This window comes from Helicoverpa zea, chromosome 11 (assembly GCF_022581195.2).
Source record: "Helicoverpa zea isolate HzStark_Cry1AcR chromosome 11, ilHelZeax1.1, whole genome shotgun sequence".
NCBI classification, from domain to species: Eukaryota; Metazoa; Arthropoda; class Insecta; order Lepidoptera; family Noctuidae; genus Helicoverpa; species Helicoverpa zea.
The window spans coordinates 6,629,545-6,642,363 of NC_061462.1; the positions used below are offsets into that span (position 1 = coordinate 6,629,545).

At 37.1% G+C, this 12,819-nt stretch overlaps 1 protein-coding gene across 2 annotated transcripts in view; it reads right to left on the bottom strand.

Moving 5' to 3' along the window:
- Window positions 1-12,819, bottom strand: part of LOC124634273 (autophagy-related protein 16-1) — a 153,623-nt gene continuing 140,804 nt past the window's right edge. For both annotated transcript variants that reach the window (XM_047169745.1, XM_047169744.1), the window contains 2 exons: window positions 10,023-10,158; window positions 1-3,027 (listed from right to left, as the gene is read on the bottom strand). In XM_047169745.1, the coding sequence (XP_047025701.1) occupies window positions 10,065-10,158 (94 nt within the window). In that variant the 3' untranslated portion in view covers window positions 1-3,027; window positions 10,023-10,064. The remainder of the gene's footprint in view (window positions 3,028-10,022; window positions 10,159-12,819) is intronic.

Here is a 12,819-nt window from a genome sequence, read left to right on the forward strand (position 1 = left end):
GAAATAATAACACATTTATTTTAATAATGAATATAGGTAGGTACAATTCAAAGAATAAAAGTGACGAAAGTAGATACAATTTTATTTAATGCGGTTGACCAAATTGGCTTTATATTGTTCACAAACGTTTCTACTGTACAACGTTTAGTATAAAAATATTGGTAGAAACATCTCAAGCCGTATGTTCTACATTATAAAACATTATTATGCATTCACATACTTATGTTTAACAATCAATAATAATCACTCACCGAAACTTGAAAACTTCACGTAGTAAATGTAATCAAGGAAAGCTTTCAACGCTAAAACTATTAAAAGGACGTCAACTCGTCATTGTGATGTAACGTTTATCTAAAATAAGGACAACAGTCTTGTAAAGCTGTATAATAACCTATAATACTATTTACATACAAACTGATGCGAATTTATGACAAAATATGGAATAAAGCCGTTATCATCTATTAAAACGTTATTCTATGACATCTGTTTTAATAAAAATAATTATACCATATACATATAAGTACTCGCTTAATAGCTAATGAAAGGCACATTATTATAGTAAATACAAGCTAGCTGTTGGAAATTCGGCCACATAAAACTAAGCGCGAGCGCAGCTACGACGCGGCTTGCTTCCTCGTCGTACGGGAGCTACTCGAATGACTATGAATATCCTCAGTAAATTGGTTATTTGATACCGAAGAGGTGTAAAGTCACCTACTACTGCAAACAGTTACAAATGGTGGAATTTCGTACATAAGGTTAAGCGGTTTCTAATGTTTGTGCATCGAGGTATAAGTATTTAATTAAATTCAGTTGAAATTTTTATAACGTCATGTCGCCTAATGAAGTCGTAGAGTATCCAACGTAAATATCCGCTAACCATCACTTTAATCAAGCTACGTCAAATATATTTTACATATCCAAAAATAACAAGAACTTAGTAAATCAATAACATACTTAATATATTAGATTAATTTATAAATGTAGGTGCCATACATTGTGCTCCTTTTTAAGACTGTGAACCAACCACAACCTCTTGACAAAACTAATAAATTCAAAAAATAACACACATAGTTTTGGTATAATTTGCATTTAACGAACGTCTTCCTTTTATGTGCATAATGTATTTAACTTACCTACATTTGAAAATTCATTAACATTTTTATTAATTCTGAAGTTATCCTTTTAAATACTCCATATAAATATACCGCTAAATGCAAATAACTTTTTATCAAAAAGAATTTATCACATACTTATACACAAAATAAAGTGAGAAAACATCGAAGATAAGTGACTAGTTACAATAATGGCCGGCGATATAAGCTCAATAACACCGACGTTGAAAGAAAAGAAAGTTTGATAACATTGCAGTAACTAATATTTACGAGTATAATACGTTCGGAGTATGACATATTCTTTTGGCAAGAAAATTGTGTAGAGAGACAAGGCGCCTTCGAGAGTCCTATGCAAATTAGGTGTTGCAGGCTATTATTAGCCGAGCCGAAGGTTAACGAAGCGTAATTTAAGAGCGGCGCCGGATTAGGTTTTTTCTGATCGGATTGCAGGTCCGGACGTCGCAGCAGTTTCAAGTAATTAAGCGGTCAGTTATGAGATATAATTACATGTGGAAATAACACTTACAAGTTGTACGGGGTCGTTGAACTGTGCGGCAAAAAATATGGTAAAAAATGACTATGAAAAAGTTGCCAAGCCAGGTTGTCAAAACACACGTCACAGGAATATGGATGTGTCGCCTGCGGCGTGCGCGCTTCCGATACAGGGCTGCCACGCCTTTATATGTCACGAGCATACGAACTAGATACCACATGCTCATCAATGTAAACTTGAACAATTAAATTACATTTGTGGCTAGTCGAGGGAATAGCTTTGTTATAATTTGTTTAGTGGAATAGTGTGATAAAGGGAAATAGAATGATACCACTTAGAATTAGATAAATTGTAATGGCAGCCCTAGATCGGGCAGCCGAGGCGCTCTTATCGGCTCAACAGTTTATTGATCGCGAGAGGCTTCGGTAGTCGCCGACGCCCGATCATTGTTTGCTAATGAGACTTCGGGAAGCACAGGTGGTCTGCCGCGATCTAACTCAGTTAACTAAAACAAATATGATGTCATGTTGACAATAATAAATGATCCCCATTAATTTATCCTAAACGTAGGAGTATAAAACTTCGAAGTCGGTACTATTATATTACAAGCTACTTTTTAGATCAACTAGCGAGTTACAGGCAATTGTTCTTTTTGAAATTCTTAAAATTACTTTTCAAGAAGTAACAACACTAATGCTAACTTATTTAATGCTATTACAAATTCCATTAACTACAACATTAACGTAGAAAAATTGGATCACTGTAAAAGCTTCACATCACAAACGCACATTCAGAGCTTGCAATATCGTTTTAATTTGTTTGGTGCACGATTCGAGGCTCAAATTGCACAGAACAATACACACGATTTTATAAAGGAATGGAAAATCAAACTAAAGGTACAATTGACGGAAGACAGCTTACATTCTAAATTGGTGAAGGTTCCCCATCAGACTGCAATACACTTCAGTTCACTTCAACTCCTAGACGTCGAAACACAAATCACGCATGCGTGGAAAAACACACGGGATGAATTTTGATACACCATCGCGGTAATTTGAATTCAAGTTTGAAGTTTTAACGTGAGGTCATTATAATTCTGTTTTGAAAAGATTTAATTCATGTTTGTAGCACCTCTTCATTTTCTATATTAATAAAATTTTAAACACAAAATATACCATGAAATTATTTTGACATTAAACGTCATCGATCCATTTTTCCATTTGTTTGTACGGGAATTGATCTGTGTCCGTCCGATTTGAAAAATGAAGCGTTAAAGACACATTCAATTTGGAAGTGCATGTCCATTGGCTGTTCTTGTTACGTGAAACGTTGAAATATATCTGTGGTGAAACCTAACAAGAAGTCGAACATTTCTCCGGAGTCGTTTTCGGGCCCATCTTTATCGTCATCTTTGATAACCTGTGAACAAAATTCAACGCAAATTAAAACGTACTTAACATAATAATGTGATGCTTCGCCTTGATAGACTTAATTAACATAAATCACAGGAATATAACAAAGCTTGACCATCATAACTTGATTATGTAAGTTTGCTCTTATTTTTAGCGCGAGAGGAATGCCATTAAGTTTGTAAGTAAATAGCACCATTGCGTTGCACAGCGCAGTACACTTTAATATCTGAGACTATCTGATAACATCAATTAAGGTTTTAGTTACAGTGAAATATGTTGAGACTAACAGGTTAAGTGTGGAACGACCGTTATTTCGTAGTTCTCGTATATTTGAACTTCGCGGCTGTGTTTCAAATTGAATCGGTATTTGCGATTTATGCAGGTCGTTAGTCGATTGTTGATATGTGTACACGGATTAATTAAATTAACTACAATAGTGACTAGAATATTTGTATCGGTTTATGGCTATATACCGATAGTTACCCACTTATGGTATAGCTGCGAGCTATGTTCTAAATAGGCGCGCTATAAATGTTAAAGTGTCTTGTAGCTCTAGTAATGATAGATTACAAACAAATCGCCTACAAACACAGAGTGCTATTTTTCTTATTGATTCTTTGAACCGGCATGGAGCCCGTCAGTTTCCGTTTTAAAAATTCTTTCTAGTTCGATTAGTCATCTCCGGGAGTTTGAATAAGTAGGCAGGCACCTACACATTTTTTCAATTACCTACTATCGAATTGCAATCAGGTCATTTTTCAGATTTGTTTTGTTTGGAATGTAAAATCGAATGTGAGAATCATCTATAGTTTTTTATACACTGTAATAAAGAAAGGTAGAAAAGTAATAGTTGCAAATCACTGGAGGTTCCCAAGCGAATGATACAATCATAGCATATAAACGCGCCAAGATAATAATTTAATCACGATATTAGCTGCGCTCGAGGGCAAATTGCTCCGTTTATTCAGAGACGAAAAAGAGTGTGACACACATTTAAAACAGGAGAGATAGTATCGCAAAAAGTTTAATGAATGGGATACGGCAATGAGCATATTTCGTGTTCATTGTTGCCGATTTCTCAGAGCGATTTGCTAATAGCGGCTATTAGCCCGCCTCCGGTCAACTCTCGTGATGTTGCGTGTCGACTACCGGCCTTACTAACGTACACAAAAAAACATAATTATTCCTAAAACGGTAACACTTAATTGATCCTCCATGTGTAGATAGTCTTACGGTAAAATTGGTGTCACGTTTTTTGAGTGCCGACATTCGGTCGCCGCTTGAGTGTCCGTACAAAGTAGCGAATTTATCGATACGTTATTGACTTTAATTCTATATACGAAAGCGTAATTACCTGTAAAGATAATGTACTTCGCAGTTAGGAGGTTTAAATTTGATTTATTCGTGTTTACAGAGTCTGTTGCGCACTGTAATTAGATTTTATCTGATTTAAAACGCCCGTGTTGAAACAAAATTGAAATAAGCATGAAATGTTTCAAACTATGCTATTACATTTCAATCATTTCGTAATACCACATACTTTTCATGTTTTTATTCGTAGTTGGATCTAAGTTGATATCTAACAAAATTTACAGACCGTAAAATTACAGCGCAATCGCTGTAGATTCCAGTAATGTGGATGTAGAACTATGGTGCGTAGACCACAGGCATTTCACAGCTAACAAAACAGGACAGTGGCAATGATCTTTTATCGAGATCAACATTACACTCTTTATGTACATTTCAACGATGTTCACGGATGACTCATGAGAAATGAAACCATGGAATTGAGATGTGCTAAATAATAAAATAATATTTGCTATTGACGACAAATTGATTGATCAATTAAAAATAATTAATCGTCGGTGCTGTGTTGCGGAAATTTTCGAGGCTGCAGTAAGCCACCGTGGATGATTGAGATCTGCGACATTCGTGCGGCGAGCGCCTGCGCAGGTCATTACGCCGAAACTTCGGTCTCGGCGCACAACGGTATCGAGACGAGCCGCCGAGCAGTTTTGGGACAAATTTAACGACATAACGCCAATACTTACTCTGTTCAATGAGTTTTTTATGTGCCTAAAGAACTTCACATCAAGTCCTTGCCATTAGTGAAATAGAAGTGCCGCTGTGTAAATTTCTGTCTGATTTTTGATGGACATTTTGAGATCTCGGTTTAGCGTTTTTTAAAGCGATTTGTAGATGAAAGTACTAATGGACGCTGATAGGTAATCTATAGACGGCTAAGAATAGTGCAGTTTTTCTTTTTCGTAGCCCGATAATCATACATTAATTTTGATTGACGCCTGAAGTTCGTCTGAATAGATCTGTGTCAGACTTTGGAAACTATAAAGCTTGGCATCGATACGGAAGATCTAGAAAGCTTAAGTAATAGTAATAGTAATAGTATTTATTTGTAAGTATAATTTAATTCTGTGTACAGCAGTCAATTATAATTACTACAATATTGATGTGTATAAAAAGTTAGTTGGTTGAGGAAGATAAACGCCGCTCCGATGGGAAACGAAAGTATGCCATCACAGTTTGAGTACAAAAAGAATGATACTGATCACGTACAGAGCTGGAGTATTAAATTTTCCGCTTCGTTTTGGCGACAAACGGTTAGTGAACGGTCCAGCGCGCGTGTTGCGCTCGCGACCTCCTCAATTCTGCGAGTAACGCCAGCCGCCCGGGCTCTATGCCCACTTTACTATCTTTTCAATACTTTACTGTTCGTTTCACAGAATTAATTTCCTATCGTGACGTAGCATGACCTTTTCTAGGAAATAGATAAACATGTTTCTCAATCTTAAAATTGATTTAAAATATATTTACTTTTATTCTGGACGGTTAATTAAAAACAGTAGAAGAGCAAAAATAAATAACTCATTTTAGCACGGGTACGAAAACAGATGTTGTCGAATTATTCTATTTTCTGAAAGAACGGATGTTTAATTCCATTTAGAATAGTTTTCTTGCAATCAAGCAACTAAAATGTTATCAGATTCTGTTAGTCGATTTATACGGTTAGCAGCGCTAGTGTTGCTCGGATCGACAAGCTTTACACAATTGATGGATGACTGTCCGATCCACACATACGCCAATCATGATTCGTGTCGATCGCCTGCAGCGACAACATCCAATACATGATACGGTAAGGATCTACATCGCCGACACCCATTTATTTAACCGTCCTGCTTTTAATTTTCCTGTTTGTTTTTGAGTCTATTTAAATATACCACTATTTTTAGTTTCCGAATGAATACTAAAATAAATGATGTTATTGCTCGTTAGGCGCTCGGAGTTTGGATTCACTTTTTATCGTATTTTAATTAGTTCTTTCTCGTCGTTCCTTTTGTTTTATTGAAGGTACTTACTTGTATTATTTTATTTGTGCCTGTTTTTGTATGCAGGGTTTTTTCGAAAGACTTTTATTCAATTTGCATTTGAGATAATAAGAATGAAAAATATATATTGATTGTTTAATTATGGAGCTTTCATCACGTTCGACAACCATTTGAAAGTAAAATCGAGCAAATACGCACGTAGACCTCTTTATTCAGAATAGTTCGGTAGATTTATGTCGCGAGACAATATGGACCGGCCGTTCGAGACCCATACATACACTTACACAAAAACTTAATGAAAGTTGAAAGTACGCTTTCACTTGTCGGCAGTATTGTACTGTGCGTCAATTGTATACAACACTATTTCAATTGTATTTCTTAAAGTTTTTTAAAACAAGGGTGGCGTACTCCCAGACGGTCCATTAGCAGTCTAGCCGGTCATCGGCACAGAATTAGCCACAGCATAAATTTTAACCAGGTATCGCACACAATGCGACATGTTCTAGATAGCATTATTATTTTTGAGTGAAGTCATGGTAGCTTGGCCAGTTTTGAATAGAATGCGTTTACAGATTTGAATAAAATCTACGGGAGATTTATTCAGTAGACGAGAATGCCGCTTTGTGTGGGGTTAACTAAGTGGGGAGCAGCTTTGTAGGATCGGATAGACGGCTTGAGTTATGTCTTGCAATGCTAAATTGCGCTAAGAAGTTTTAAATAGAAGCCATGTACTTGTTAGGATAATATGCTGGTAATGGTGTAAGAAAGCGGACAGGTAGCACCTGTGTGTCGAACATGCGCTACCGGCGCATTGTCATTGTGAACACGTCGAGTGACAAGCATTCATCGCGATGACCGACACTAAAATAAATTAAGGACAGGTTTATTCACTAAGCCTAGTTAAATCGATGAAAATGCAAAATATATTTGAAATTTCTCAGTTTTACGGTAATAGCTGGTAAAATTATGTTTAAATATATTTTATTACTTTTGCTCGTGAATGTAAGTGCGTTTTAAATCAAAAGTTATTACGTTGTTTATGCGATAATACAGGTAACCTATTGTTATATGTTTTATTGAATAGTGTCTTTGACAGCAGCTGTAGAATCTACATCTTTAAGTAGGTACAGCGTCAGACGAATCCGGGAAAAAATAGGTACATTCAGAACTTTTGAAACTATTGAAACATACCTTTGAAGAAGTTTTATTTTTCTCTCAATATTTGGGTATATCAATATCCGGGGAGATCTTTTATTACTCGATAATTGTTCTAATTGCTTTTGATAAACTCTAACCACGGCCGCTGCACCTATTTATTATTATAAATCTAATTTTAGTCGTAGTGCCATGAATTTAATGACTTAAAAGGCATTTGATGCGTGCGCCATAAACAGGCTATCTTGGCACTTTCATATGTTGGAGAAAATACTGAATAATAAAGCTTCGTTAGAGCTAAGTGCAGTTGAGATATCTTTATTAAAATGTCATGTTACCTCGAACAAACCATTACAGCCATCAGACTTGACCTACGATTATGCTATTAATTATGGAATTAAATGTTTAGATCTAAGCAGTAAAGGAAAGCATGAATTTATTTTTGAATTGAGGTAAATGGGTAAATGTTATTGACTCTCAGTTCTTCAGATTATCATGTTGTAGACGGGGTCCAGTTGCGATTTCAGGTATTTTTGTGTGGGCTGCAGCTGCAGGTGCAAGTACCCAAGTCCAAACCCGCAGTGTTCCAGATTTTGAACACTCGTTTTTTTTCAAACGTAACAGCGAAAGAACTAGTAAAATGTGAATTTAGGTACGATAAAAAAGTAGTTATTATGTGAATAGGATTTCAGCGCAGCAGGACAAGGATAAAACATACTACGATAAAATACAACAAAATATAAAAGACATACTAATAGAATTCGTACCAATATGGGAATAAAATAAAACAATTGATAGTCTCGTTATCCAGAATTTATCTACTGAACACTTATAGTAACGAGTAAACGTATTTTGAATATATCAAACTTGAGAACTGGTTCATGTAAAATATTATTTTGTTATTCCAGTGCAGAAATAGAGAAACAAGCCTTTAAAGCGTCTCAAATATGACAGGTATAAAGTTATCACCGTAAATATGCGTAAGGAATTAAAGCATTTATCTGGAAAATATATGGTTATGAGGGGAAATATGCCAGCAATAGCGACAATGAAATCTCTGTATTAATAAAGCCGGGATCAGAGGGCGCGACAACGGCCGATCGTTTGGCGACAAGACGCCGCCTCGCCAATATTATGTGATTACAGTCCGCTTTTCATATAAAGTGAAACTAAGACGGCGTTTACGAGCAAAATACTAGTAAGTTTCAGATACAGTCGTTCGGTATTTCACGCCTAAGGTGCGTATCGGGTTCCTAGGTGGAAAAACAAACTAAACAGGTATGTTAGTTTATTTTCTGTGACAGGGTAAATTACATTCCGTATGTTAGTTTGCTTCTTTATAGTGGTGCAAAATCTTGTAGTCATAAGCGATAATGTTTGTTCTTTTTTGGTTTGCGAAAAATCTAAGGAAAGAGCGTGATTTATCAGTAGTCACAAAATTACTTTACATGTCCTTTATACTTTATACTTTAGATTTTGTTATAAAAATAATGATGAGCTCAATGAAAACCTCAACCTAAATATATGTACTACGTTAAAACGCAAAGTAACGATAAAGCGATGAAAAGGCTGGGACATAATAAAAGTATGACGTTAAACATGAACATTAAACATGTATGGATAGTTCACAGTCATTAGTCATTTATCTGACAGCGGAACGAGCGACAACACATTACATCGCAATTCTACGTGATTAAAATGAATGAGAAATGTGTCGAAAACGTGAAACTTCATTTAAATTTATATGCACAGGTGATATAAAAACGTCGAGTAACCGTGTCGTTAACTTGTAATGTTAATATTTATGTCGGCGACGCGTGTAGCTAGTAGGCCCACTGTTATCAGCGGCTAACTCGGAAACAGAACCAGACAACGATGTCAAGAACTCGCAGTGTTGTAAACCTTTTAACCCCCCACGTTGGTGTCAGAATTTCTGCTGCGAGAGTTAGTTTAGTGTCACCAGCGTAATTAAACTGAGCGAGGGGGCATTGGTCGGTAACTATTCATCCTGGACCATAGAGGCAACCGTTAAATGCAAATCATTCGTGTGTTGATCATTAATACAGAAAATCATAAAAGGCCGCTATTAGCCATTTATGTTGTCACTAAAGTATTAAGAATGGCTGTAGGGAAACAAGTTGTAATGTTGCTGCTCGTCTGATGGCAGACAACCTGTTACTAATTGTGCGCTACTGCGGTATTTACGAGTGTACGCAACACTTTTAGTTGTGGAGACCGACAGGCAGCGCATGCGATGCCGCTACGTGTTGTGGTCAAGCCTAGAGCTAAACGAACGGAGAACATACACAATATTGTTGTGTACATGTCGGAAATTAAGAGGAATTATAAACCTAATTATATTCATTACAGTAAGTTTGCGTGCCAAACACTTTGCTGTTACCAGTTTTCCTACTTAGTAGTCGACTGGTGTTAATAAAAGGGAGACAATTTACGAGGTAATAGAATATAGCATACCAACTTTGTCGAATAATGGGATAATAACCTGTACGGCAGGTGGCGACGGCTGGGGCGCCTGCCAGGCTTGTCACAAATCTCCCCAGATGATAGCTCGCTTGCCGCGGTCCACTGACGCGAGTAGCCCTGACTGCGGGTGCCATGACACCGCCGTCACTGCCGACCTGCAAACAGACAAACACAAGTAATAAGTATCCGGTGAAAGTGTTCAAATAACAACATTTTACGCATAAAAAATTGAGAGTAGCTACCGCTGAGTCCAGCAGTAAAGCACGCAAGGAATACATTCATGTAACGGTCAATGTCAGAATAATATTATCGTGTATCTGCACTTAAAGTAAATGAGCCACAAAGAAATGTTTTATGGACAGAGACGTCTGAAGATGATGATGATTGAAACAAATTAAGCCTTAGCCAGAAACTGTACGCAAAAATGTTTATATTTCCCACTATCAGGGTTATCTACGTTTAAAAGGCAAGGTCTTTCTTTATTGTATTAGGTACCCGCACAGTTCAGACATGAACTTTCAGTGCGTATTTCTACAAAATCGTAAGTCCGTAAGGTCATTAAATAAAACAAGTGCTCGGCACATAGTTTATTAAAAAACTGGAAAAAGCGTTTTTGTGTGCTTGTCGCGTGAACCGTTACGTTTCTCAGAATATTATACGAGGAGACTATGAACGGTATCCCGCGTCATATGACCGTACATTACGAATATTATGTCGCCGCTTAAATCTGTGTCACTAGCACTTTATGATACTCATCGACTTCTAATAATACGTGGACTTTTAATAACACTTATAAAAAATATCCCAATAAAGTATTTGAGTTCGTGGGATCAAATACCATTTACGAAGATGATCGTAAGAACGGAGGGCGGTCACGACGTTTGAAATACATTTCAGTGCTCGGTGTCCATTTAACGTATAAGGTAGGATTGTGACCGAACTAGTCCATAGTCGTACAATTTCGAGTATAGAAACTGTGGTACGTAGCTTTGATTGTCGGAGGCCGCTTAAAGGCTTTACATCGTATCTATGCGGGGCGAGGCTTCTCATAAACAAGAATTAGCGTCGGGTTTGTTCGGCTCGTTTACACATACCGCTCCCGGTCGCGTATAACGAGCCTGCCCAGGGATATCCAATACGGGGTCTAGGAAGCGCCATAACACGAACAAATCTGGTAACCAGAACCTGCGATTGTTTCCTTATTGCATTCCGCTCCGATATCATGATTGTTTTTATTGAATCATATGATAGGAGAACGTGCGCGGAGATGTTGTTCCGATTGCTACGATCGCTGTACCTCGTCAGATACTTAATAACCGTTAATTTATTCAATTTCATATATTGGAATCTATACACAGTTAATTAAGTGATGCCTTTTAATAGTTCCGCCTTCAGGGCAACGTTTGGAAAATGTTGTAAATAATAATTAACGCGGAATGAAAGTAATAAAATGTCGTGAACCGGATTTATTGATCGATTTATTCTGTACATGAAAATATAATTAGTGCGCGGCCGATATGTACATGATGGCTTTTATATTGCTACAAATGGATGTTTATAAATATGTATGTAGATATCGTATATCTTATTCCCGTCGTGGCTTGATTCATAACCGAGTAACACGCCTTCTGTTCGGGAACAGGTTCCCCAATAAAGTATTTTCAAGAACCTATCACCGGCGGTCGTTAGCCTTTGCGCTACAAAAAGCATGCACCGTGATTAGCTGAGACCGATGTCTGAACATACAGTACTTACGTTTGAGATCTATAAAGTACGAAATTAAAACCAATTCACCTTGAGCACATAGACAACCTGCTTCTAAACTTGACCGTGAGACACTCGCAAGCAGGTTATGATTAATATGGCTTACTTTCTTTCCGTCGTAGATATAATAGGAGATGTTCTTTACTCCACATAGGTAAATGGCCGCCTGCTAATAATCTCCAACGTTTATTAGGCAATAACTTCTTTACTGAACGAATAAACTATACGCCGCGGAAATTATTAAGCGCATGCACGCAACGTGGTAGCTATCGGCAATTGTCAAGTTTACAACTTTCATAGTAAAATAAGTCATCATAACAAAGAGTTAAAACTGCGTACGGACTGATTTAGCTATATTTAGAGCTCGGCCACATTCCGTGAATGTTTAATTAGATAATCGCGGAATCGTAAGTAATCTGTATCGGCTTGAATCGATAGCCATGTGAAGAGGATTAATTGCGCATAATGTATTTTGTTCTTAGTCTAAATGATAAGACTTAACGATTGTGCGTCTGGGAGATAAATCACGGTAATCGTCGACGACAACAATAATGTGTGTCGCACATGTTCGAGCTAATTTTCCGCGACGGCCGCCTGCTGGGCGCGACGCTCGAACAACGCTGATACAACGCGCGCCGAGTACTCGCAGATAACGTACAAAAGCGCAAGCACAGACCATTTCAATAACATCGCGGTACTATTGTAACTATTCCGGAAATGTCCGACCTTATGTACGGTCAAGTTCAACGTGCTATACTATGCCTGTTTGTTCACATTTGTTATATTCGATGACAGAACAGCTCATGTGATGTCAATTGTACATAAACCATGAGTTTAGGTACTTATAATTATTTGTAGGAATTATATTTCGCAGGCTATAAACCCAGAGGTATATAGTAAGATTCGTGAGGGACCTTAAATATTTTATTGCAAAACGCGAAGACGCGTTGATACATGCAGTAAATGAGGAAAGTTTATAGATGCAATATTAAGAAGCAATCTAAGTGTTAGCAATGACACACAATAGTTACGAGCCCTTTGCGGTTAAAATC